General features: G+C 32.3%; 3 protein-coding genes across 7 annotated transcripts; 2 read left to right on the forward strand and 1 right to left on the reverse strand.

Annotated features, from left to right (window-relative positions):
* The first annotated feature begins 1,335 nt into the window (after nucleotides 1-1,335).
* On the forward strand, nucleotides 1,336-7,039 carry LOC145607740 (cystathionine beta-lyase, chloroplastic-like). Its single transcript, XM_081663331.1, has 13 exons — nucleotides 1,336-1,559; nucleotides 1,674-1,827; nucleotides 2,074-2,186; nucleotides 3,004-3,074; nucleotides 3,203-3,294; nucleotides 3,561-3,648; nucleotides 3,726-3,837; nucleotides 4,017-4,113; nucleotides 4,225-4,306; nucleotides 5,054-5,171; nucleotides 6,054-6,161; nucleotides 6,287-6,389; nucleotides 6,781-7,039. Exons 1-13 carry the CDS (start codon nucleotides 1,497-1,499, stop codon nucleotides 6,954-6,956), a joined length of 1,377 nt encoding a protein of 458 aa, XP_081519457.1. The 5' UTR covers nucleotides 1,336-1,496; the 3' UTR covers nucleotides 6,957-7,039.
* A 1,264-nt stretch (nucleotides 7,040-8,303) lies between these two features.
* LOC145607899 (uncharacterized) lies at nucleotides 8,304-20,356 on the reverse strand. Of its 5 annotated transcripts, none has more exons than XM_081663498.1 (8): nucleotides 20,151-20,356; nucleotides 19,081-19,184; nucleotides 18,547-18,652; nucleotides 16,149-16,325; nucleotides 14,284-14,736; nucleotides 13,977-14,063; nucleotides 13,844-13,897; nucleotides 8,304-8,623 (listed from the first exon to the last, which is right to left on the reverse strand). In XM_081663498.1, exons 2-8 carry the CDS (start codon nucleotides 19,126-19,128, stop codon nucleotides 8,619-8,621), a joined length of 930 nt encoding a protein of 309 aa, XP_081519624.1. In that variant the 5' UTR covers nucleotides 19,129-19,184; nucleotides 20,151-20,356; the 3' UTR covers nucleotides 8,304-8,618. The 5 variants fall into 5 exon arrangements, with proteins under 5 accessions (XP_081519624.1, XP_081519623.1, XP_081519622.1 ...); XM_081663497.1 differs by having other exon boundaries at nucleotides 8,304-8,618; nucleotides 13,823-13,897; XM_081663496.1 differs by having other exon boundaries at nucleotides 13,823-13,897; nucleotides 19,081-19,215.
* A 2,766-nt stretch (nucleotides 20,357-23,122) lies between these two features.
* On the forward strand, nucleotides 23,123-25,252 carry LOC145609609 (acetylajmalan esterase 2-like). The gene is made up of 5 exons (XM_081665060.1): nucleotides 23,123-23,393; nucleotides 24,001-24,216; nucleotides 24,322-24,467; nucleotides 24,659-24,932; nucleotides 25,029-25,252. The coding sequence occupies exons 1-5, from the start codon at nucleotides 23,123-23,125 to the stop codon at nucleotides 25,250-25,252; spliced, it is 1,131 nt and encodes a 376-aa protein (XP_081521186.1).
* Nucleotides 25,253-27,089: the final 1,837 nt, after the last annotated feature.

A 27,089-nucleotide genomic window follows, 5' to 3' on the forward strand; every position in this document is an offset into this window, starting at 1 on the left:
CAGTATTACTAATTATTAATTACTAATACAAAATATTATCTACTAATTTATAATTACTAATTATTAATTATAAACCACTAGCTATTAAGTACTAATTACTAATTATTAAGCACTTATTATTAATTAAATATTACTAATAATTGTTAATTACTAGTTATTAATAATTAAATACTAATAATTACTAATTACGGAGTACTAAATATTAATTTTTAAGTACTTATAACTACTAGTCTACTACTTTTCTGATTATTAAATACAAATTATTATTAATTATTAATTACTAATAATAGATTATTAATTACTAATTATAAATTATTAATTACTTTGTATTACTGATTACTAATTATAAATTATTAATTAATAAGTATTGATTATTAAATACTAATTATAAATTATTAACTATTGATTATTGATTATTAATTACTAATTATAAATTATTAATTACTAATTAATAATTTATAATTACTAATTAATAATTTATAATTATTAATAATTAATTATTAATTACTAATTATTAATCACTAATTACTGATTATTAATTATTAATTATCAATTACTAATTACAAATTATTAATTAATGATTATTAATTAATTATCAATTACTGATTGTTAATTATTAATTATTTATTACTAATTATTAATTACTGATTATTAATTATTAATTATTAATTATTAATTATTAATTAAGGATAAAAGTAATTTGTTTAATGAAAAGCCAAAAGCCAAAACCAAAAAGCTAGTAAGACTAGCTTTTTGTTTTTGGCGAAAAAGCCGCCTTTTTCACCTAGCTCAAAAGCCATTTACCAAACAAGTATTTTGGCTGTTTGACCAAAAGAAAAAGCCAAAAGCCAAAAGCCAACCAAAAAGCCAACTAAAAGCCATTTACCAAACAAGGCCATACATTATCAACTGTAATTCGTTTAATCTTTCAAAGATTGACAAGAAAATTAAGGCCATCTCTTTACCTTATTTTTGCTACACTAAAAATTAACATTATTGAAATAAAATAAATTTCTCCGAGTTTAAATTAATTTATCGATTAAAACTTACTTTTACTAGGGTCTATTCACATTTACTGAACTGAGCTGAAATAAACTGAACTGAACTGAACTGAACTGAATTGATTGGAGTTGAACTGGACTGAATTGAATAGAGTTGAAATGGACATTTTATAAGAGAAAGGAAATTAGAAGCTGAATTGAAGTGAACTGAAATTAAGCTGAAGTCAACACGCTAAATTGATGAGATAAATTGCTTATATTGTCGTAATCTCAGCACTTAGTGTAAAAATAATGGTGTTGATGTTGATACCCACTTTCAGATTCAGGTACCAGATATTGTTCTTGAATCTGACTGCATTTCTCGCCTACATTCTCTCTCCTCAAAAAATCTAGCAGTTGAACTTTAACTGTAATTTAATTTTCTTCAATATTTTTACTTAATTTAGCTCATTAACCCTCTTATAAACCCTACAAATTTTTTCATCACCTTCTAAAATGGCGGCTTCTCTTTCTATACCACCTTCATCATCCTCTATTTCCTCCGATTTTAGCTCTCATGTATGCCATTTTTCTTCCCCAATTTCCTATTAGTTTACCCTAATTAGATTAATTCGTACTCTAATTGTATTAATTTCATTGGATTTCTCATTTTTGATTCGATTTTTTTTCCAGAAATACGCATTTGGGGTTTATCCGGTGAGAATCGGATTCAATTCGCCGATATTCGGCGCCAAAAATCGAACATTTGAGCTCAAGTGTATGAATGATAAATCCATGGATGTCAAAACTGGAGCTTTGGTTGATGGTGTTGCAGAGTGTTTCAATGGTGAATACTTTTTATACTTTATTTCCTCCTTTTTTTTTTTTTTTGAGCTGATTTTGTACTCCCTTCGTCTCTAAATGTTGTTCAACTTTGATAGTCTCCTAAATTATGAGACATTAAGCATTATCCGAGTATTAATTACACCGATTAACGAGTGATTTTTAGTATTTTCGATTCTTCGTTTTGCTTTCTTTGATTAATTAAGTAATTTATTTGTTTTAATAATTGGGGTTTGAATATAAACTGTAGAAATGGAGGTTAAGGAGCCAAGTGTTGCGACAATGTTGATGAATTTCGACAGCAGTTTTGATCCTTACAGTTCGATGAGCACACCATTGTATCAGACAGCCACTTTTAAGCAGGCAAGCTATGAATTACTCACATTGATACATTCTTTTTGATGTTTTAGGATGATGTAGTCAATGTATAAGAAAGTATGTAATGATAATAATCTATAATTTTGATTAGATTTTGGATGAATGGGAGTATATTCTGCAAATGTAGATAATTAATGTGATATTAGATCATCTTCAATGGCGTGATTCATTTCCGGTTTCATTACCTTTTGTAACTTGTAACTACTCGTACTTATTAATCTCCAATGTCGAGCTCTCTAATTTTATTTAATCTTTAAAGACTTGTATGTCCTTTGGTGAGACTCATCAATGAGTCCCGAATATAATTACTTTCTATCCATCAGCGCAATGCAGAGTTTTTATTTATTTATTTATATTTTTAAACTGAAAGTTTTTCAAAAATGAGTTGTTGGAAAAAGTTCTCAATTTTGCTAACCCATCCACTGGGATCCCTCTTTTAAATCTCTTATTTTATCCCCCCCATTGGCCATGGAGATGCTCTTGCTCCAATTACAGTGATTATTGTGTACTTATTACAGAGTATGAATTTGAAAATGCATTTATTAGAATCTAAGCATTAATGGTTGGAGTATGTGATTTTGGGCATGTATACATCTCTATACATTTCTACTGTATTATACGGAGTTTAAATGTATATGTAACTTTTATTTGTTTCAATATACTGTGCCTTGGTACATGAAAACAACTACCTCAGCTATCCTATAAGTTCTGACTTGGATGACTGAATTCTTTTTCCATTGTCATTATCCGTTTCTGCTACATTAATCTGATACTATTGCATGCTTAATCTTCTCATATCTAGCCATCAGCAACTGAGAATGGTCCTTATGATTATACAAGGAGTGGGAATCCTACACGTGATGTCCTGGAAAGGTAATACTTCACTAGTCCAACATTTCATTCAACATTGGCTCGTATCTTTTGTTTTCATGTACAAACCATAATCTTTGTGAAATTTTACACTCATTTCCCCCACTTTTTTTACTATTTATATGTTGCAGACTCCTGGCACAGCTGGATAAGGCTGATCGAGCGTTCTGCTTTACTAGTGGAATGGCTGCTCTTGCTGCTGTCACTCGTCTTATTGGAACCGGTATTGCTATCTTTTGCCTCTTCAGATTCATATTCTTCTTGTCAGCAATGAAATCTTTGTACAGTATGCATTGTTATAACAATTTGTGCTCAGGATTTACTAGCCAAACTGTATTGACCTCTAATTTTCTTTATTTGTACGATATAAATAATGTTATTTTGTGATTACATGTGTTGCTGGTAACTTTTTCATTACTCTGCCCCTGGTGATAGGTTGATTCTACTTGTGCTAATGCATCCGCACTCTTACTTTCTATTTTGATCTAGGCCAGGAAATTGTTGCCGGAGATGATATATATGGTGGATCTGATCGATTACTGTCACAAGTTCTTCCAAAAACAGGAATTGTGGTGAAGTTAGTGATTCTTCCTGTTCTTGTCATGTTTAGTGTATTAATGTTATGTGACGTTCTAATGGTCTAAAGATTTACAGACGAGTGAACACATCTGATTTAGAGGAAGTAGCATCAGCAATTGGACCTTGGACAAAGCTTGTCTGGCTTGAGAGTCCAACCAATCCTCGACAACAAATATGTGATATTCGTGTAAGTTACATGGCTTTTAAAGTTTCACTTACCTTTTGTAAGAAATCATGGAAATGTTTGGAGATAAGATATGCTTGTCTTATAGGTTTATTTGTTACTGTGATAATAAAATTGTGATGAGCATATTTCAGATTTTGTTGAGAAACAGTTGAACGTTTTTCTTCTTTATTCAATTTTAGAAAATTTCAGAGTTAGCTCATGCACATGGTGCTCTTGTACTGGTTGATAACAGCATCATGTCTCCCGTTTTATCCCAGCCGTTGGAACTTGGTGCAGGTACTCTCTAAGTGATGATAATTGACTTTTCCTTTTAATGTCTATAAGGTAGAATTTTTAGAGCTCTTTCTTTTCCACCTTTTTATATATACTTTTGCTTGGTGATGGCAGATATTGTGATGCATTCAGCTACTAAGTTTATAGCTGGGCACAGTGATATAATGGCTGGCGTTCTTGCTGTGAAAGGGGAAAGGTAATGTAATTAGTGAGCCTATACACCATCCCTGTTGTCTGAATCCAATATTTAAGTCTAAAAGATGCTTCTCTTTCTGTTATTGCAATTAATGTGACTTGTGTCCCACTCAGTGTCACTATAAAAGTTATGTAAGATTTTAGTTGGGAGATGATGAAAAATGATTTGGCCATTTTACATATTTGATCTTATTACTTCCTCCGTTTTTTATATTTGCATCTTTTTGACTGGCACATTTGCCAAAACATAACTTTGATCATAAATATCTTTTATTGTCTATTAGTAAACATTGTAAACAAAAATAAACTTATGAAAATAGTCATTGTTAGTAATATAATGAAACATAATAGTAACATTTATTCATTTTTAAAATAGTAAAAAAAATTAAGTCAAAGAGAGCATGTGATTAGTGCTTTTGTCAAAATGATGTAATTTATAAAAAACCGAGGGGTTATTATTGAAGATGCTTGGATTTAGTCATGGAGAAGTAAATTTGTCCTTAACATATTTTCGATGCATCTCTTATCAAGGGAGCACATGCTGGGTTATTAGTAAAAAATGAAGTTGAGTAATGGTGCCTTTTTACAGTTTGCCTATACATTTATGTCTCATATTTTTTTGATTTCTGAGCACATACATTGTAGCTTCATTATGCCTATTTATTTTTGGATATATAGCTGTCTATTTAAGTTATTCAGTAATCAGTATTAAAATGCAAGTTAAATGTCATTTTTTTTCCTGGCGCAGTCTGGCAAAAGAAGTGTATTTCCTACAAAATTCTGAAGGCTCTGGATTGGCTCCATTTGACTGTTGGGTTTGTTTGCGAGGCATCAAGACCATGGCCCTCCGTGTTGAAAAGCAACAGGTGCTTCAATATATTACATTATAGCCTGAAAATTTACATGTGCAATTAACTCTTTAACTTTTTCTTAATTCTTCAAGCTATATCTTTTTTTAAAATGAATATGCAGTTGATAGCATTGTGTACATTGCTATTCTGCTATCATGATAGATGCTCTTAGTTCGAAACTTGAGGTGGATGTGCAGAAATGATGTGGGGTTGATAGCTGGACCATTACATATCTAATTTCTTATTACCTGATTAATAGAGATATAGTATCCCGGTGTTGCTGTGAAGTTGGCTTGATATGAATTTAGTAAAATGTTCTAATTCACTATCATTATGGAGTTTGTTAAAGTAATGTTCATCAATTTTTCACTATGTTGGATAATGGGCAATGTGTCACAGTTGGGTTTTAACACTAAGTCATCTGTCCCGATCCTTGGTGAGTCTGCACATGTAGGTCACGTCAATGCTGTTTGATAGAATGAAAAATACTGCTTAAATTTCTAATGGCTTGGTACTCCATAAAAATTATGTAGTTGGATAAGATCCATGTTCTTATTCTGCTTTCCAATCATCTTTTATGTGGAACCACCGTTACCTAAATCTTTTATATTTGTAGCTGGAGAAGATTTATCAATGTAATCTTCTTGTGATCATCTTTCATTGAAAATAGCATATATCTTTGCTTGCTTGTGGATATCTTACAGTTTGTATGTGTGTGTGGACTGAAAGATGGACAGCCTGCCTATGCAAGTGTTTGCTTGTGACAATCTTTTCATGGATGAAAATTGTTTACTTTAAACTCACGCTCTTGTGGATCAGCATATTCGTTGAATTGTTGCTTTGAAGAAATTATTTTTCCTCGTTACACTGATATGTACTACTTCGTACTTGTGACAGGATAATGCACAGAAGATTGCTGAATTTCTCTCTTCTCATCCAAGAGTTAAGAAGGTTAACTATGCTGGACTTTCTGATCATCCTGGACGGTCTTTGCATTATTCTCAGGTGATTTTTACTTATTACGTCTTAAATTATATTATGTGCATGTCTATTGAATATTTTCTAGCAACAGAATATGCCAGCAATTTATATTTCTGCCTCCAAATAAAAAGATTGCATACTTGTTGCAGGCCAAAGGTGCAGGATCTGTGCTTAGTTTCCTTACTGGTTCTGTTGCTCTCTCCAAACATATTGTGGAGACAACCAAGTATTTCAGCATTACTGTCAGTTTTGGTAAATATTCTTACTCTTACAATCACCAAGTATTCTAAAAGTGCTATAACCTTCTTGAAACCCTCTGTGTATTTAAGCATCTTTGGGTTGAGATGTTTGTAAACGAGGAATATGTATATGCACAATAGATTTCAGCTCATCTGCTTAGCATTTGTTCATTTGCCCACACTATGCTTGCCTTTTTTTTTTTCTCCCTTTGCTCTCTCTCTCTCTCTTTTTTTTTTCTCTTTTTAATCCAATTGCATGTGTAAAGTAGATTTATGTTTTCTTTTAATGGGAGTTATATGCGATGTTTCTTACCTAGTTAGAGAATAAAGAAAGCTTGAGGAGATGGAAATGATTAAGCTAATTTACGTTGGTTCCTTGACTTTGAATGTTTTCTGGTTTTCAGGGAGTGTGAAATCACTTATAAGTTTGCCGTGCTTCATGTCACATGCCTCCATACCAGCTGCAATTCGTGAAGCCAGAGGTTTAACTGAAGATCTTGTCCGAATTTCAGTGGGAATCGAGGATGTGAATGATCTAATTGCTGATCTGGATCATGCCTTTAAAACAGGACCTGTTTAGCAAAACAAATTTTCTTAAAAAAAATATCTTAATTGTGAATATTTAAATTTAATTATAAACTTCTCCATTGATTATGAAGTTAATACTAAGATTTTAATTTCATTCCCAGTTTGTTGGAGGAGTTTATAACTTTAATTTCTGAAGATTGTCTCTGGCCTGGCAGTGAAAATCCTTGGGTCTTTTCTGCTTCCCTAGATTGTTGCTTATACCAGGAAAATAGTGACTTGCTCCTGTGAGCTCAAATGGACAGAGATGGGATGCAGGAGCCGACTGGGTGATCTTTGAACATGGGAGCAAGGTCTTGCAGGGAAGTGAGCCTATCTTTGCTGTATCTCCTCTTCAGGCAGAAGCAACAGCTGAACTTTTGGCTCTCAAAAGCTAAAACCTCAAGGGATAACATGTTACTATCTTTCCTGATTCAACTAATTTAATCCACACCTCCATAAGAGTGGGTGAAGTAGAGTGGGAGATCAAGAAGATTTTTACAGACATCAAACTATTCTTTTATTTTATTTTTTTGATAGTTTACAGACATTAACTTAATAGCTGATAATTATCTTCCATTTTTCCTCGCTAGTTAGAATAACGAATAGAAATGTAATATTTGCCCACAATCTGGCCAACATAAAGATAAATAGCATCAATACGTTATTAATAAAAATATTAATAACAAGGTATAGTGAATGTTGTATGGTCGATATAAAAAGTTACTCCGTAAACCTTTTTGTGATTGTTACATTCTTTTTTCTATCCTAATGACATGGTTTATGCATCATTTGAAAAAGAAAAAAAAAATAATAATGGTACGTAGCTTTATTTATCTTCAAACAACAAAATAGAAATAGAGAATGTGAGTTTCTATCAATTTAAACTGATTCTAAACTCAAAAGGTTTTAAGAACTATAGAAATTAAGGGGTAAAAACCGCATTAATTTACTTTCTTAGGTGAGGAAAAGAAAAATAAAAAAAATCTTTTTTGGGATAGAGAAAATGTAACATGAATATTATGAGTTATAAAAAAATTAGGTGCACTAGATCATTACCAAGAAATTGCAGAAGGAGATACCACGATCTCCGGGCTTTTGAGCACTTTTCATTTTCACATGTCCAGCTCATTTAAGCAATCTCAAAAGAAGTTAAGCCTAAGCTTACAGAGGTAAACTGTTGCAATATTCTGGTAGTTGCAGAACATAAACCACATACAGAGTAACAACCTAATTCTGTATACCGCCTCCTCTTTCCCCCAAATCATAAAACATTATAGCATGAAGGGAACTGCAGCCTAAAATCACGACCTACATCGTGAATAAAGTTCCAGTTTTCAATCAAACACACAAAAAAAGAAAAGGCTATGTTAATCAATTTCATCTTACAAAATCCAGATTAGAAGTCACAATAAGACGTTCATTACTCGCCCATTAAGCTTTTCCTAAAATTTTACTTTGTACGACTAACCAAACACTAAACAAAAGTTGCTACACATCTCCACAACACTTTTGTCTTCTAGACTTGAACTGTCACCCTTCTCATCATGGAAGCATCAACAAATGTTGGAGTACGCACACCAATTTATGTACCTCTGCAAAAAAGTATTTAACTCTGCAAAGACTCGGTCTGTCCCTAAAATCATATGTACATATAAATGTTGCCTTGACTGACAAACTAACCTGCCCACAGAAGAAAAAAGAAGTTAAATACATAGCAGTACATACCCTATTCACAGAAGAATCATTAACACTTAAATCAACTAAACTACTTGGTATGCTTAAATCCTTTCCCCCAGCTCTCCCCCACCCCCAACAACAACAACAACAACCAAAAAAAAAAAAAAAAAACACTTGCACATTGTTTCAATATGTAATATGGTATTCCTCAAGATCAATAAAGCTCTTCTCTCGCTTGCTCGTGGACGTAGCCAACACACTATCGTTAAACCACTTAAATCTGTGTGTTATTTATTTGTTTTGCATTCGTTAATTTGTTCTTTCTCACATCCTCTGAATCTTGCCATCGACTTGAGTGATTTCTCAGCACTCTCCCCAACAGAAAATTTTACAGTGCCAATTGTAAGCATGTCCCCCCACCACTACCAAAAAAAAAAAAAGAGAGAGAGAACTGTACGGAAAACAAAGATAAGCAAATCCTATGAAGATTAACAAAATGGTAATGTTGCGATTGCTGGCAGTCTTTTATTATATAAGATCAGCTTAATCCATTAAGGTTGCAGCATTCCCATGCCATCTGCCAATAGTGAATCACAAGAGCAGTACACAACAAACAAAGCCTACCCTCCACAGAAGGTAAGCTCTTCTTTTGACCTGTATTTCACTTTGCTCTTCTTTTGTAAAATCAGGAAGAATAAAAGGAGCAGCCAAAAAGCTAAGCTCTTCCCAGAAATTGAAAATATCTAACATTATGAACAGACAAATGACAGATAATCACTGATCACCTAAGCCCTTAAAAAATAAGAAGAAAATCTCATGACGACACTAAGCGAAACACTCATTTTTGGCTATCTCATTTGTTCATGCCTTCTTTGTGAACCTCAAGTAAAACGAAAAAGTTCTAAAAGGTCAAACCTTATTACATCATACATAATGTAGTAGCATCACAATGGCGAAGTTCAGTTGGGAAGCCGCTCATCCACTGAGTAGGGTGTGCCCAGAATTTAATCAAAATTGGGAACAAAGACCAGCCAGCAAATATATAGGGCTCTTAAGCCTACCAACATGAATCCTTGGTTTTAGGTTCACTACAATTGAGTTGCAGCATCATGATTTAATAATAATGTAAGCAACCATTCACTGCCATTTTGGGCCCCAATTAATCACAAAGGTGAAAGGTCGTGCCTCCTTAGTTAATTCATGGACATCACCCTATATGTTAGTCCAAGTACAGCCTTAGTAATGTATAAGAAGATTACTATCATTAAAAAAAATAAAATAAGTAAAGTTTAAGAACAGGAAATGCCTTCTCAGTTTTAACTAGCGTCCAAAATAATTTAACTTCAAGCCTAAAAAAGTTCAAATATAATAAATTAGATAAGTGAAATTAGGTGAAGCAAAAACACTAAAAATTCATCTATGCATAGTGCGATAAGTGTGTGGTGGGATTTCCCTGCCATTGTAGTAGATATCATGAAGACATCCACTAACAATCACCCAACACTTCTTTATTTAATAAAAAAAAATACTCAATAACAACCTAACAGGCTACACTCATCATCCAAACATATGATATCATAGATCTAAAATATACATAATGTGCATGAATTTCTTAGTCTTCTCACACTTCTCACATCCAAACAATAAATCCCAGGAACAATGCACAATCAGGATATTGGTGTAAGAACACGACATATTACATATGACATGCAGCAGCAGCAACATTAAGGTTCATAACCATTGAATTACAGTTAATCAAACCTGGATGACAGTATATACAGCTATAGTAAGTTCTGGACAATGATATCTTCCATTAAGTAGATATCTAGACACCAACTTACATGTGCTTAAGAACGTGAAAACCAATTTAATTAACTCTTTTTTCCAATTAGATGTCTTATAAAAAAAAGTGTTTAAGACTACCTGATAATTTTTAAGCATAAGTTGCCACCTGGATTTGGTCACTAAACCACATATGTTGCTACCTGGATTTGGTCACATAACCTGAAATACCCTACCTAATCCATCTCAAGACTGACACGACATCACTTACACTTTCCAATCCACTAAATTCTGTCATACTTCTTCACTCAACTTTATTGCTCATTTTTTCAACATTTTACCTCTTAACTCAATTTCCTCTTCACTAAATTCCTCCATTTCATCCTCTTTTACAGCTTCCTTTATTCACTCCCTACTAAATTCATCGTTCTAGCTTTCCTTTCACACCATGTCCCACTCTTTCTCCGGCTTTATGCCATTAAAATCTAAATTTGTAATAATACCTCAGCCCCAAATAAAGTTTCAATTGCCTTTAACAGACAGTTTTAGGTAGGTGATTTTATAAAAACATAAATAAATAAATAAATAAATATAGGGTATGAATGATTTAAAGTGAATGCGAAAAATAAGATAGTGGGATTTGGTTGATAAATGAGTAAAATTAAACAAAGGTGAATGGGACTTTTATTTACGGACATGTTTTTCAGGTAAAAATGGGATTTTTATTTGGAGACAGAGTATGTAATATATTGGCGAAAATTACAGAAATTGCAAAATGAATTGCCCAATATAATGATAGTCTCTCCATCCCAGAAAATTCAATATAGTCAAACATGACACACATGCCAATGTACTATTTTGACTTTAAATACTTCCTCCGTTTCTTTTTTGTTGCTACACTTTCTTATTTTGAAAATTGTAAATTAGTTGCAAAACTTTCCATTTTTGACATATCTTTCTCTTTATCTCTCTCCTACAAACATGGGTCCCTCTTATTTTTCTCTCTATCTCTTTCCTCTTAAAAAATTGTCTAGAAGACCGTGAAAATAAAAGCGTAGTAAAAAAACAGAGGAAGTATATATAATTAACTATAAGTAAAATAATAAAAAAGTAGATATTATAAAACTTTATATTAATACCTATTTAACAATATATTTCATAATAATTAAACCCACTTCTCTCTATCTTTGAAAAAATATAAGAACAAATGATTGATAACCCCTAATCTTAAATCTGAATTCAATCCATCAAACAACAAACTCCTACTTGTTTTTTGTTCCTTCCCTTCGAGAAAGAAAACACACGCTCACACTCAAAACATATAGACCCTAATTTTAAACAAAATTCACTAAAATTGTCTACTCTCACTAAGAGGTGTTAATAAGCCTAGCCTCTCATAAGTAACAAGCTTGAAATAATTTTTTTCTTATTAAAATTTTTATTATAAGCTAACTTGTTGCCAAAAATACAATTTCTATTAAAAATTAAGCTTTGGGTGTCATTGTTTAATTTGGACATTTCCCAAATTGGCCCTTATTCGTTATTCTGTTATCGATAACATTTACAAAGTTACAACAAACAAAATACAACTACATAAAACTAGCCTTTTTCGTATTTCATATCCCTTCAGAGCCTTTCATTCTCCTACCATGAAAGGAACACCGATCGACGGGCCTGTATCTCCAAGAACTAACCACCGCTCAATGTCTTTATTTTTGGGAAAGATTAAATTACAATTCATGTTAATTAATCAATGTATTGATATGATACAACTTATACAAGGTCTGCAAGGCTGCAAGCAACCTAACATGCAAATTTTGATAAAATTGTTATGATAGTGGGTGTACTAAAAAGTTGTATTACAATACTAAAGGCCAATTAATAACTTGTGCAGGTTGGAAAAAGAGAGGACTTGATTAAAATAAAAATTTGAGACTAGAAACAACATATGAGGAACGAGACACGGGTCAAAGACTCGAAGCTCACAGATGTGGAGCTTGATCGGTATAGGCTCAACTCCTTAAAACCCCTAACACTCACAGAAATTTAAACACCAAATGCATTTATTTAGTTATTGTTTACTTACATTACAATACAATTTCCAATTTCAAGCAAATTCAAGAGTAATCCACCATAATCGTTGCTTGTTGTCCAAGAGCAACTCCAAGGCTCATAGCCATCTCATGCCTAACAGCTTTCAATCTATATTAAGCAGGTGTTTTAGAAAAATGGTGTTGAAATATAGAAAGGATGGGGTTGGTTTCAACAATGGTGGGATGATTTTCAAAAAAAATAAATTAATAGATTAACCATGGTTGATTAATTATTTTACATATTTCTCATTAAAATCATTGATGTAATGCCTAGTTTATAATTGAAATAAAGGGCTATTTGTGAAGTTTTAAGATTTTTCTACCTGACCAAAGACATAAATGATAATTAAGTGTTACCAACTTACCATTAAGAATTTCCCTTAGAAATTTTGATATATATACTCCCTTTATTTTTTTTGTTTATTTTATTAAAAATTAACTCTTTTCACGGAAACCAAGAATTACATTTAATTTAGGAGACAGAAAAAAGTAGAATGTTAATGTGACCCTTAAAAACATTATTTGTGAGAGCAAAAGTGGTGTGTCCCAATTTCAAAGATAAAAAGATACATGTAAAAAAAAAAAAAAAAGAACCATCCAAAAAAGGTTGTCAAAAGTGAGTAAAATATAAGAAAATGGAGGGAGTATAATTTAGGCACTAATTTCTTATTTAATAGTGATATGTTGTGGAAACAAAGGCTTTGCCCACATGTCTTCTTTCAAAATATGTTGGCAAATAATCTATGAAGTTTGCTTTTAACAACCATATCAAGGACCCACCCTTCGATAAAAGATGGATTGATTCAATTCGTGGGGTTTTGTAGGGCAAAGGAAAAGTAGACAAGAAGTTATTGTGGGCAAAGCACTAAACTATTAAGAGAATTGCTACCTCTTGTGATAGATTACTGAAATGAAGTGATATTGTTGACTGCATCTTTAAAAGCCAAGGCTTGGGTTTTCAAAAATAATTCTATAATTCTATTGGGCACATGCAATGGAAATAGGCTAATTCATGAATAAATTTGTAATTCTATGTTTAAATTTGTCCTCCATCAGTACTAAATTTATGTATTCATAAAATTCCTCCCTTATCAAAATAATACTACATAAGCTCTATTTGATCGCATAATCATACAATTGATCTATCGACATAAACCATCAAAAACCAACATAGAAGCCAGGTTGATCTGTGCTTAGCCTTATATACACACTCACTTTCCATTTTGCAAATATACAATAACTGAGTAAAGTATAGGAAAATGCAAACATATCATTCAACAGAAAAATGACTGCTGCAACTTAAGTCAATAATCAAGGAACATCTTACCAATATAATTAAATCACTCACTTCCAAAATCTTCATAATTATGATAGTTCTGTGTCAATGGCACCTTGTTTCCTTCTGTTAACCCACAGCATATATTAGAGACCCACAGAAGTATCAACAAACTAACAAAGTATCATTGGTAAAAGCATCTCACCTGCTAATTCACCCCTGTCTCGGGCAGCAAGGATGTTCTCCGTCTCTGTAGACATAAGAGCTGAATTTGTGTAATTCTCTAATCCATCTGTCCAAGACAACATAGTCAAACTTTAGACGGGAACAATGAAATCCTAGATCATCATTTCAGACAACATAACTTTTTAACTTCATCCTAGTTGTACAATAAAGACAATAAGGTGATCAAATGAAGAACAATTGGCAAATATTATGACCAATTACAGAATATCAAGGAAGTCAAAAGTATCCTGGAGTAATCAATAAGAAGGGGCAAAGTAAAAACATACTAGAATAAACTAAACTGGTAAGACCATAGAATTTGGGTCCCAGCTGCTCAAAAGAGCCATTGATACCCAACAGTGTCTCATTTAACGGTTGTGAGCTTGCTTCCAAACCACCAAAAGCTGCAATAGATGGATCTTCCATGGAGCCATGCGCTTCACCAAGATGTGGATCAGCTTCATAAAAAATTGAGGAATTGGAAGGATAGCTACTTTCTGATTTAACAATCCCTCCATTCAAACCTTGCATCAATCTCAAGGAACTAGAGTTCTGAATATGAAGTGAGTTAGGCTGGTAATCAATTGTTCTGGACGGAAAAGGTGAAGGAATTTGCAAGGATGATACACCATTAGTGAAGGAATTGGGTAAACTTGGAGCAATATGAGGTTGTAAGCTCTCCGGTGTTAAAGATGGTCCGGTCTGATCAATAGTACCATAGCAGCCAGCATTTTGTTGGACTGTTAAGAGATGCACAAACATATTAATATAATACTCAGTGGGGCTACAAATAAAATAGAGGCATAAGAAACACATCAAGTAATTACACATTGAGACAACTTAAGTGATAGAACTCAAACCCTCAAACTTTGCAATCATAGAAGACTTATAACAGAAACTGCAGTGTATTTTGTATAATCAATTTAAGCATAACATTTAACGATTAGGAACTGATATATATATATGAGAAGGATCTTAAAATGAGAAGGATGAGAAGGAATCCAAACCGTTCAAATAATCTAATCCAACGGATCATGCAAAAGCTGGAAACAACTCCAGTATTTTTTTTAAAAAAAATCTGACCAGAATGAAAAACCTGATAACATTTGCTGCTACCTTCATCCATATACAACTCTGTTTATTGCTTCCTTTTTCCACAGGAACACAACTCCATAACTTTTGTATTTCTCACACCTTAATCCCCCACTTCTGTTCAAAGCTAAGATTAAATTTGTATATAACTTTTGGAATTAATCAATAACCCTAATTTTATGTTGCTAAATTTATTACTCATGGTTCTTATTCTAATTTGGTGAAAATTCTCAAACTTATGTCGTCAATGGCACCACAGCGAGGAGATACAGAGTAATAAGCAAGTATTATTCCAATATATACATATTTTTTAGTAGTTGTATTGTCTTCCTAAATAACTTGAAATTGGATGAATTCACAATTAGTATTCTTGTTGCTAAAACAGTTAGCTTAATACCTGCAACAACAGAAGATGAGGGAGCGAATGGTAGAGTCTTAAAGCTGATGATTGAGTAAATGAAGTAAATATTATGCATAATTAGTTTAAAATTTATACACAAGTAATTTAAGGTTCTTTCGATAGAACACATGTATCATTAATGTACACAGAAGATGAGTGAGGGAGAAAAGTAGGCTCTGTTAGGTGAATGAACAAGTGGAGTAAATATTCTGCATATTTAGAAGTGAGATCATGCGCATTTTATTCAAAATTTATGCACATCGATTTTGAGTCAAAAAATATTTGCACATTTAGTTAAAAAAAATACGCACATTCTGTACAAAAATTATGCACATAAAATCCTTCTCATCCTTCTCATTTTAAAAAACTTCTCATTTGACCCCAAATATATACACATATATATATACACACATATGTATATATGTGTGTGTGTGTGTGTGTGTGTGTATGCATATATATATGTGTGTGTGTGTGTGTGTGTGTGTGTGTGTGTGTGTGTGTGTATAGTCTCTGATATGTTCACCTTAAACTCATTCTTGTTTAATTTAGGTAAGACTTTACCAAAAAGATTCATACCAAACCAGATCTTATTTTTTAAAACTGGTAAAACACAAGGCATATTTTTTTCCTGATAAAATATGTCCCTAGTATCAGTCTTACATTGTGCCATGTGCGCTCCATTAGTAGCTGGCATAGGAGCAACTCCAGGAGATTTGCCCATCAGCTCCCCCTGCCGCTTCAACAGTTCATTAAACCGCTTTATTTGTTCCTTCAATGCCAATCGAATATGATAAGCCTCAAAAAATTCTTGATTCTCAGCTTCAAGTCGATTCCATACTACAAAAAGATAAAATAACTAGTAAAGTTAACAAACATAAAAAGAAAACAGCTGATCTTTAGTGGGAAAAGGGAATCCAGATTGCAATTTGGAATCTCTATTATAATGACAAAGAGTTGGTGTTCGTTTATGATTTCACAACATTAACAATTAAAATAATTAAATAAAATAAATGGGCCTCAATTCAATTATTTACGTTATCCAGGTGGCCAGGTAAAAGTGCCAGAGCTTAGAAAATCAGAAAAAACCATAAAAAAGACCATGCCACCCATGGTTTTAAATGTTGGGTACAGTCACAAACTGTGAAATTGTTTCTGGCTATTGAGCCCTAATATTTGGTTGTGGTAATATGAAAAAATAAGAGAGAGAGACATGTGAAGGTATTATCAATTATTCCTTTTATTCTTCAATTTAATTTATTCCTTTTTGAGTTAATGAAGTGTCTAATTCCTTTATTCAATTAACGTAGCTCTGTGATGGTATTATTAAATTACCAGAGTAACTTTCTAAGTTTTGCTACTCTAATAAGTGGGTGTTTTAACGATCTTAATTGTGCAGGAGTACATTAGGTGTAAAGCAAAATGCTGTCAATGGTGTGGACCGGTGGCTTGGGTGCAAAGTGATGATACTCTACAAAAAGAGTGTTGTTATGCCTGGGAGCTCTCATTAATTTCACGTGATTGAAAATTTGATTAGTTTTTTGGGGCTTCCTTTATGTAAGGTTTGCATAAATTATTGTAATAATTAATCATGTTTATGTCAAAGAACCATCCTTTTCCATAAGTAGGCTAGCAATAAAACTAAGAATATTGTTATACTTAATTTTGTTTTATAAGTGTATGTAATATGGATTTATTCCCCTATTTAAATTTAAAGTACTTATATCCAATGAATTTGTTAGCAGTTGCACGGCTTGCACTGTATAGGAGCTCACCTAGTGAATGAATAAATGAGGGAGGTAGAATTCATTATTCCGGATTTTTTATTTCACCTTCTATTTTTATTTTTGGTAGAATTTTTTACAACAATTTCTTTAAGAGCACAACCTTGTTTGTGTTCCCCTAGTTCCAGTTTGATTATCACATATAGCTAGAAACATCACAAGTGTAATAAAGGATAGTTAAACCACAAACAAGATAACAATTCTCAAGTTATTCTCACTTCCTTACCACACACCAAACAAGGGAGTGCAAACTATTAAATGTATTCCCAATCTCTAATTTCTACTCCCCAATTTCCACAATTTCATACCCACTTTTGGAAGTCACTGACAAAAAACTACACTGCCAGTACTTAACTACCATTAACAAGTTTGCTTCAAGCAGCTTAAAGATAGAACTAAGAGACACTATCTTGACCTAGGATAAGAAATAACTATTGATACACCTCAAAATTTACATTTGCAAAGCAAAAAGAGCCCTGGTTCCAAACTTTAAGTCCTACATGAAAGGAAATGTGAAAAAGAAAGCAACATTCAAAGCAGGATCCCCATCCCCTTAAATCACCTATATAGCTGTAACAACAACCTATTTTCGAATGCTCCAACAAATTCCAAGCTTGTGTTTTCCTTTAACCGACTTTAATCCTTAGTAAAAGCCAAAGATTCCTATGCACAAATTATTTCTGCAGAAAAAGGGACAAGACGCTTCCACAAAATTGATGTAATTCAAATGAATTGAAAAGGCTCTTGAGTATTGGCTCTAAAATGACAAAAGATCACACAACTACTGTTCACTAGTGATGTTTATAGTTTACATTTGAGTGTACAGCACCCAGCAACAGGTGAAAAATAGGGGTAGAAAAGAGCCTAATTTCTCCCATTTTCTGGAGTATTACCTTCCAGAAATAGCAACTGGCAAGGTGCACTCATTACATCTCTAGAATATGAGAGAGAGAGAGAAGCATCGTATGTAATTGGATGGCAAGTTAATGAGAGTTTCACCAACATTATTAAAACTTTGCTAAATAAAGTATATTTATATACCCTTTGCATCCCCTTTGAAGTATTATTCAGATTTATGGGGTCTCATATTAAGTAGTGTTTCAAACTTGCGACATATAATTCCAACGTTCTCCTCTAAAAAAGTAATAGCTACTATTATTAAACACACTTATATCTTCCTGCAATGTTGATCCTCCTTTCTCATGCATACATGTTACTTGTACCATATAACAGAAAAGGGCTGAAAGGGGTATGTATTATAAATTACATAAACTTACAAATTTCGATAACAGTAGGCATCACATTTGCTGTACGTGTGATCATGTCCACAGCTTCTTTCTTACTCATGTACAGTAGAATGCATCGCTCTATAAGATTTTTTACCTGCCATTGTGAAAATGGGTCAACCCTAGATATTGCTATCATTATAGTATTCAATAAGGAGATCGTAATCAACATAACATCCTGGGGGGTGTTGGAGAGTGAAAAAGAGAAACTCAATGATTAATTTCAGAGCTACCCAGCCAGGAAGTTTAAAACCCTCTCAAAAAAAAAAAGTAATAAATATGAAGAATTCAAGATGAATGGTAAAAAAAGAGCACAAAAAAAAATACAAACAGATATGTTTCCTAAAACAGGTTAATTCAAAACTATAAGATGATATAGCAATAGAAAAAAGAAAATTCTAATGACTCTTAAAGACATCTAGTCAAAGATCTTGCCTTTATTTGAAAACAATATCCCTCATAGTCCAACATTATAACAACCAAGATCATGAAGCAAAAACCTTAATATAATGCATCCGTTCATACCCATTGTAATTCTTCACCAGAGGGGCCTCTGACGTCCCCACCTGACATGATTAGAGGACTTTAAGAAATCCAGACAGAAGACACTCGCATAACAGTTGTAGCTCCTGTCAACAAGCAGGTACAACAAACTCAAATCTGTAGAACTTCCCTGAATATCATTACAAAAGAAAAACAAAATGCAGTGCAGAAAGCAAATTTCATCTGAGGAAATCGAAAGTAAAATTTCTAGACTTGTGCCAATAAGCTTATGCAAAATAGCTTCACACACCATAGGAGCTCTTCACAAAAGAAAGCACCGGCATGCTTGAGACACAAATCAATGGAACCAGCTTAAAACGAGCAGGTAATTAGTCGTAAAGAGCATATATCACTTTCAGAGAGCAAACAATCATTAGGGATCTTTAGCTCATAAAACTGAATTTCAGCATAATTTAGCACAAAATTTTCCCTAATCCAATTCAATCATATGCTTGTCTTCAAAAAAAAAAACCTCAAAAATATTCTTCATATAAGTATATCATAAATTTAGTTTCGAATACGCTTGAGTATGGATTGAATTGAAGAAGTAAATACGGAAATTCTCTAAATCTTGAAGAATAAATGCATAATCAAACTTTTTCGCGTAAAAAAATTAATAATTACTACTCCGTACAACTTCATTAATTAATTTCTTTCTCGTATAACAAACAAAATTGTCCAAATCATAATCGTAACAAGAAAACGACAACCCGTGGCAATTATACTGACACAAAAACACCATGATCACCATTCAATTATCACTCTTAAACCTCAAAAATCACACAAATTCACAAATCATACTCTACTCTAGGGTTTCATATCCAAATCATCAAAAATCATCATCATCATCATCAATTTCATCAAATCATCAATAAAACACAAAATAAACACAAATTCGTATAAATTCCAGAAACTTCTCAAAAATTCCAGATCAATTACACAAATGCAAAAAACATCAAAAAAAAAAACGGCGAAATTAAATCAATTTAAAAAAAGTTAGAATTCAACAAAAATACAAAAGAAAAAAAGAGGAGAGAGAAAGGGGGGAAAACCTGAGAGAAGGTAGCGTTGAGTGGCGAAGAAAGAGACGAAGATGATAGGAACTTGAGGAGAGAGAAAGTAGAGAGAGAAAGGGAGATTCTGATGATTATGCTAACTAAGATGATGGATGGATGGATGGATGATGATGGGTGAAGAGAGAGAAAGAAGAGAGAGAAAGAAGAATGTGTTTGCCTTTTTGTTGTGTGATGGTTTTGGCTGCGCTAACGTGTGGAAGGCCTTATTTTAATGTGTGTGGTTTTTGTGGGGCCCACATTTGTCTGTGGTGTGGGACCCTAAGCCCTTAATATTTGGGGTTGGGGTAAGAGGGTATAACACTTGGGAGTCTAGTCTTTGCTTTATTTTTTGCTTGGAGTTGAGTTGGGTAGAAGAGAGTCAAATTCAATGGAATGAATGAGTGAATGAATTATGATGATGTGAAAGGGGATTTTTTTTGGTTGGTTTTGGTTTTTTTCTTGGGATCTTCAATGAGTTGCATTCATGTTTTGTGGCTAGGTTTTCTGTGGCTCATATTCACCCATCTGTGTCGGTCTTAAATCATTGGTGTTTTCGTGTAAACTTAAGTCATGGTGATTGTTAATGGTAATTGAACTATTGTGGATTTGACTTGATATGATCTGAATTCAAAGTTACTTGAAATATTTTATCTCTTGCTCGTTTTACTTATAGTGTATGAATTACTTGGTTTTAATGGATATTTGAGTGTACAATTAAGAAAGCAAATACATTGAACTAAACTGGATTTGATTTGAAGATTTTAGTGACAAAGGATAGGATATTGATTATTATATTCTAAGTTGAATATAGACGACATTATATCAATTGTTAATATCTTGAGATTCGGCATTTGATGAAGAAGATTTCTTGCATGTGATGATAATGGAGTTATATAAAGAATTTGATGCATAGATATCCACGGATAATTTCATAATGTATGTGTATGATTTGTAGGATATGGCATAGTTGAATGCAGTTATGTTACATTGATAGGGATCGGATATTGATATCAATATCATACAATATCATTAAATTATATAATTATACACTGTACACATATGAATATATATTAATACAGTTCCAGACGGCTATTAGTATCCATTATAACGCCTTTGGAAAAAACCCTAGGATGCATGCATGTTTGGATCAAATTTGGATAATTGATTCATTCATTTATAATATACTAATTCCAAAAAAAAAAAAAAAAAAAAAAAAAAAACTCATATCAATCAGGATGTTCATGAATCATATATTAATGATTAACAAAAAAAAATACTCCAACCCGACCCTTAATAAAACCCTATAGTTGGATTCCTTCAAGGGCTACCATCCACCATTATTAGGATGGTGAGCCTCGATTTCTTTTACCTTTTTAGTTTTTTTTATCTATCTTTTCCTAGCTCCCTTTCTATGAGATGTTTTCTCCCATCCATGTGTGGATTTGTTCTCTTATTGTGAAAGTTTTTGATACTTCAATTGATTGCTTGCTTGGATTATGGTTACGAAATTATAAAAAAATTTCATTCTATCAAAATTATGAAACGACATAATCACTTATAAAGTTTAATGATACAATGAATCAACAATATAGACGACATTGTATCAACTATAATATGCTTGCATTTGCATGTGATGATAATATATAGAACAACATACAAAATTTGATGCACGGATATTCACGGATAACTTCATAATCTCCCTGTCTAATTTTAGGATGGCATAAATGAATGTAGTTAAGCAAATTGTAGGCATATGGTTACCAATGTGACTAATAATATAATGGAAAAATTAGTTTTAATAATCTAAACTTTGCTCAATTTTCTTTTAGTAATATCAATTTTGAATTATTTTAAAATAATCCGAACTTTAAGAATTGTTTTCTTTCTTCAACTTCAACTTTTAATAGTGGATAGTTGGATACCCCACTACCTCTACTCCCTACAACAAAAACATTAATGTTTGGGCAGGGTCATTTTGAATGTGAGGGCCTCAGGGGTGTGTCCTACAAGTTCACAATGTCAACTATATAGTTTGGGTCTAAGGTAGGTCATTAAGTTGGGTTAGATTTGCCATGTGACCCATCTCTTAATAAGAAACATACATTCTTTAGCCATGTAACCCATGTCTAGGTGAAAAGCATTCTTTAGCATTGTGGCCCAACTAATAGCTCTCAGTAGTGCCCACCAAATAGGTCATAGGCAAATAGCCAAGCAACACCAGTGGTATTACACGGCCCAAAATACAAAGTAAGGTCAAGCCCATAGAAAAGAAAAGCCATTTTTTTTTTTTTTTTTTTTTTGGAAAGAAGAAAAGCCCATTATTTTGCTTACCTCCAAAGTCCAAACCCAATGAGTTGATTGAATCAATAATCATAATTGTTTAGTGTTTAACATCATAGAGTTTGAAAAGGGCAAGAGGAATCCTTTAAAAAAAAAAAACAAAACAAACAAAAATATGAAATTAAAAAAATAAATAAAATCTAATTATTGATTATCTACAATAATTTACAGAGGAAAAGAAAATTCAAAGATTGTAACCATGACTCCATGAGTGACACACAAGTTAGAGTAATTTAGTTATCCAATACATATATTCACTTAAATAGTTAAACAAAAAAATATTTTAAAAAAAAATCTATTGTACTAAATCTAATAAAACGATAATTTTATTACAATCTTTATACTAATAACTGCCTCAATTATTAAATTAAATTAGATAAAATAACTTAGATTAGAATAGATAGATTGTGCAATAGTCAAGGGGCAAGTCCCCAAAATTTAAGGACTTTCCTAAAATACTACTTCTTGTTGCATACGTAACAGTAATAATTCCATAACTCTAGAAATCCTAATCCTATTAGTACACGTACATACATGATTAAGGATATTAGCATTGCTATAAATATTGTTAATTCATGATAAAAAAATTCATTCGATCAAAGTTATTAGTTTCATCCATAATAATCGCAATGGCTTACAATACAAAACCTGTTTTCTTAGTTCTTGCCTTTCTCTTTACTATTGCCTTACCAATAATCCATGCACGCCATGATCAAATCCGTCCCCGAGTTGATGCTATCTATCAATTTGGAGATTCGATCTCTGATACTGGTAATCTAATACGCGATAATCCAATTGGAGCACGTTCAGGCTGCGGCAGACCTCCTTATGGACAAAACTTCTTCCTCGGACGTCCTACTGGACGTTGCTCTAATGGACGTCTTATGGTCGATTTTTTTGGTATGCACTTCGTCTAATGATTATTTTCTTTGTTATTTTGAGGTTAATATTACTAGTATGAAATATCTCATATTACATCACACTTAGCTTATTGATAAATGGAGTACTTCTTACACTTAAAAATTGATATTTTCAAGAAATATTTATTAAGAAATTTTAACAAGATTTGACTATATGTTCCCTTACGATTCAAGAAATTAAAATATAGAGTCCGTAGAGTATATGTATGTGAGCAATAATGTAAACATTAAAGTGTTGGATTTAAAAGTAAAGGGAAAACGTACTACCAAAAAAAAAAAGTATAGGGCGAAAGAAGCATAATCTAGGGTTTAATTACTTTTTTTTGGTGTTCATCTCTGATTTAATTATTTTACAAAAAGATTTTTCTCTAACCTAAAAATTTAATTATAAAAATAATGGTGTTAAAGTTGCATAAAGTACAACATTATCTTATATCTATATACAGAGTACTAAGTCTAGCTATAAATAAATTTAACTACATGCGGAGTACCTAGAATCTTTTAATAGAATTATTTTTATCTATCCATTGAAAAAATTACGTATACACTAACGTGCTCTTTATGTACGTTTTCTTGTTAAATTTCAGCTGAACACTTCAATTTGCCATACCTTGACGCATACCTTGACCGGACTGGAAATTTCAATCATGGAGTGAACTTCGCCGTTGCTGGCTCAACAGCGCTTAGCACATTCGAATTAGCTGCAAGAGGAATCGTGTCACGCACCACCCGTAGTTCTTTATTACCCGTGCAACTATCATGGTTTAGGTCTCATATGCGTTCTATATGTCCTAATCCATCAGGTAAATTATCTAAAACATAACTTCTAGCTATTTAATATATCAAACATTTCTTGTTAAATGTTATTGATTAACTTGTACACTAACTTGTATAATTTATGTTTGTAGATTGCAAGCGTAAATTTGCCAATGCACTCTTTATTGTCGAATCTGGTGGCAATGACTTCAATTATGCTTTCTTCGGTGGGAAAAGTATTAACGAAGTGTCTGGGATGGTGCCCGCTGTTATTGGAACTATTAGAAGAGCCGTGGAGGTGAGTCGTCGTGTTTTTTTTTTATATATATATATATATATATATATATATTTTTTTTTTTTTTTTTTAAGCTAAGGGTTACTGTATTAATTTCATGATGTTAACGGACTAGCTTATTTTTCATATATACAATATGTTACAATTTATGAAGTACGTATATACTAACTAATATGTACCGTTTAATTATGCAGCAATTGATTAGTTTGGGTGCAACACGAATAGTGATTCCTGGAAACTTTCCAATTGGATGTTTGCCAATTTATCTTACAACTTATCAAACAAACGACGCAAGCATGTATGATGAACTCCATTGTCTAAGAGAAATGAACGAGTTTGCCACGTACCAAAACAATTTCCTACAACAAACTATTAGAGAACTTCAAAGGGAAAATCCGACGGTCACAATCATCTATGGAGACTACTTTACAGCCCTTAGAGAGCTCCTTCAAAACGCCGCCTCTCTTGGTTAGTATATTTGATTCATAATTCGTTGTAGTGTTACATGTTTTCAATCAAGAAATTAAATTACTAAATATATCATTATTGTCGATGTTTTTGCAGGATTCGACAGGCATGAAACGCGAAGAGCTTGTTGTGGGATGGGTAATAATGTGTACAACTACGATGCAACTCGAATGTGTGGAACAGGAGTTCCCGTGTGTGAGCAGCCCGATAGGAGCGTAAGTTGGGACGGAATCCATATGACCCAACATGCTTATAATGTTATGGCAAATTGGTTATTGGAGCATAATATCATTCCTAGCATCTCCAAAACAAGGGCTTAATTATTTTATACTAAGTAGATTAAGAAAACAGAGTTGTTTAGTATAAATAATGCTTTCAATTTTTTCTTAAGATCAAATTTAGTTTGTTAAATGTTAAGTATAATTTAATTTGTTAAGTATAATTTAATTACTTATGAATAGTTTTTGGATTTATTGCTATTAAACTACTATTGAATATTTAAGCAAATCCTTCAATATTTAACTATCCATTTAAATTCCATTTGAATTGGTTTAATATAAACATTTTGAATGAAGAAAATTAAATTAGTTTTTAAGGAAAATGTTGGGTGTGGCCAAATTTTCTAAGCCCATTATTTTGATGGAGTACTGGTTCATGTTCTAAAGGCTTCCGGATTCACGTAACATGGTTGTTGGTCCTCAATTATCTAAGCTCGTTACAAATTCTTAAATGGACTCGGTTCACACTAACTTATTGTGGACCAGTGGACCACTAACATTAGAGACATTATGATTGTTTTATTAATAAAAAAAAAATTATTTTATATTAAAATAAGAGTTATTATATTGAAATAAAAGTTATTATGACATTATAAAAGCTACCCCTTCGTGTTTTAATATGTGTTACACTTTAACTGGCAAATAGTTCATGTGAGTGGAAAGAAATAATAAAAAAAAAATAGTAATAAGTTTGGGTGGGACCATGGGAGGAGAGATATATTAAAATGCACTGTATTTTTTTACCAAAAAAGGAAGTGTAACACTTAATAAAACATGACCGCATTTGGTAAATGTAACACTTATATTAAAACACAGAGGGAGTTTAAGAGGGTTAATTTTTTAATGGGAAATTTTAACAACATTAAAGGTGACACAAATTTTAATAAAGGTTACTATTTTAAAAAAATAAGGACAGCATGTTAAAATTACGGTCACTATATTCAATATAACGTCAGTTTCGTGTATATATAAATCTCAGGTCTTATTGAATTGTGGGCCAGGTTCACGCTAAATTTTCTGCATGCAAGCCACTTAAATGTTCTAGAGAATTCTTGATATTGGAAGCAATTAGAATACATGGTTCGTGAACATTCTAAAATATTAAGGTTACAAGAATGATGGAGGAATTTCTGGAATCTTTCGGCCATTTCTTCCAAACTCCATCTACAACTATAAATATGAGTCATGGGCATTCAGCACATACACACAAGAAGTCATACCTTATACATAAGTCTTTCACCTCTTATAATTCCCGACAAATTTACCTTCTCTATGAATCCACTATACCTATTTTTGTATAATTCCTTTTTGAGTTCTTATAGTGAGAGTATTCTTATACTACTCACCCTTTTAAGGGTTCTTATACTCTCTTATTTTCATACAGTGAATTATTTCGATGCTCATTGTTCGTTGTGGATTTTTTTTATAATTTTTCTCACATTAATCATGCGTCCATTTCTTTACTACGTACTTATCTAGCCTTTATCTATCTCCTAATAATTTTTTAATCTCTACATCTTTAATTTGCTTCGGTGTGCAAACCACACTTGTATGGTTTGGTTCTTATAAGAAAAGAGAAACTAAAAAAAGAGAATGTGGAAATATGAGGATGTATGATAGGAAAGTTTTTAAAAATAAAAAATAAAAAAAAGATATTCGAGATAAGGAAATTAGAGGATAATGTGGTTTCCCTTGTTTTGTAAAGGAAAATGTTTCCACCATTGGAAAAATTATTCACCCCGTCATAAACCAAACAAAGGAAATGGGAAATAATTTTCCATAAATAAATATTAAACCAAACAAGATCTTATATATGAAAATAAACCATTAAGTTATTATGGAGTCTTAATTATTTAACTAAAGTTATTCCGAAAAACAT

Source organism: Chenopodium album, chromosome 23 (genome assembly GCF_948465745.1).
Source record: "Chenopodium album chromosome 23, dcCheAlbu1.1, whole genome shotgun sequence".
In the NCBI taxonomy this organism is placed as follows: Eukaryota; Viridiplantae; Streptophyta; class Magnoliopsida; order Caryophyllales; family Amaranthaceae; genus Chenopodium; species Chenopodium album.

Excerpts from the sequence above, each read along its gene's own strand:
- LOC145607740 (XM_081663331.1), top strand. The coding sequence starts at position 1,497 with ATGGCGGCTTCTCTTTCTATACCACCTTCATCATCCTCTATTTCCTCC. Across the intron at positions 3,295-3,560 it reads CACTCGTCTTATTGGAACCG|GCCAGGAAATTGTTGCCGGA; the intron begins GTATTGCTATCT and ends ATTTTGATCTAG. Across the intron at positions 6,390-6,780 it reads CAGCATTACTGTCAGTTTTG|GGAGTGTGAAATCACTTATA; the intron begins GTAAATATTCTT and ends TCTGGTTTTCAG.
- LOC145607899 (XM_081663497.1), bottom strand. The coding sequence starts at position 19,128 with ATGTCAGGTGGGGACGTCAGAGGCCCCTCTGGTGAAGAATTACAATGG. Across the intron at positions 16,326-18,546 it reads GCCTACTGTTATCGAAATTT|TATGGAATCGACTTGAAGCT; the intron begins GTAAGTTTATGT and ends ATCTTTTTGTAG. Across the intron at positions 13,898-13,976 it reads AGACAGGGGTGAATTAGCAG|AAGGAAACAAGGTGCCATTG; the intron begins GTGAGATGCTTT and ends GTGGGTTAACAG.
- LOC145609609 (XM_081665060.1), top strand. The coding sequence starts at position 23,123 with ATGGCTTACAATACAAAACCTGTTTTCTTAGTTCTTGCCTTTCTCTTT. Across the intron at positions 23,394-24,000 it reads TCTTATGGTCGATTTTTTTG|CTGAACACTTCAATTTGCCA; the intron begins GTATGCACTTCG and ends GTTAAATTTCAG. Across the intron at positions 24,468-24,658 it reads CTATTAGAAGAGCCGTGGAG|CAATTGATTAGTTTGGGTGC; the intron begins GTGAGTCGTCGT and ends TTAATTATGCAG.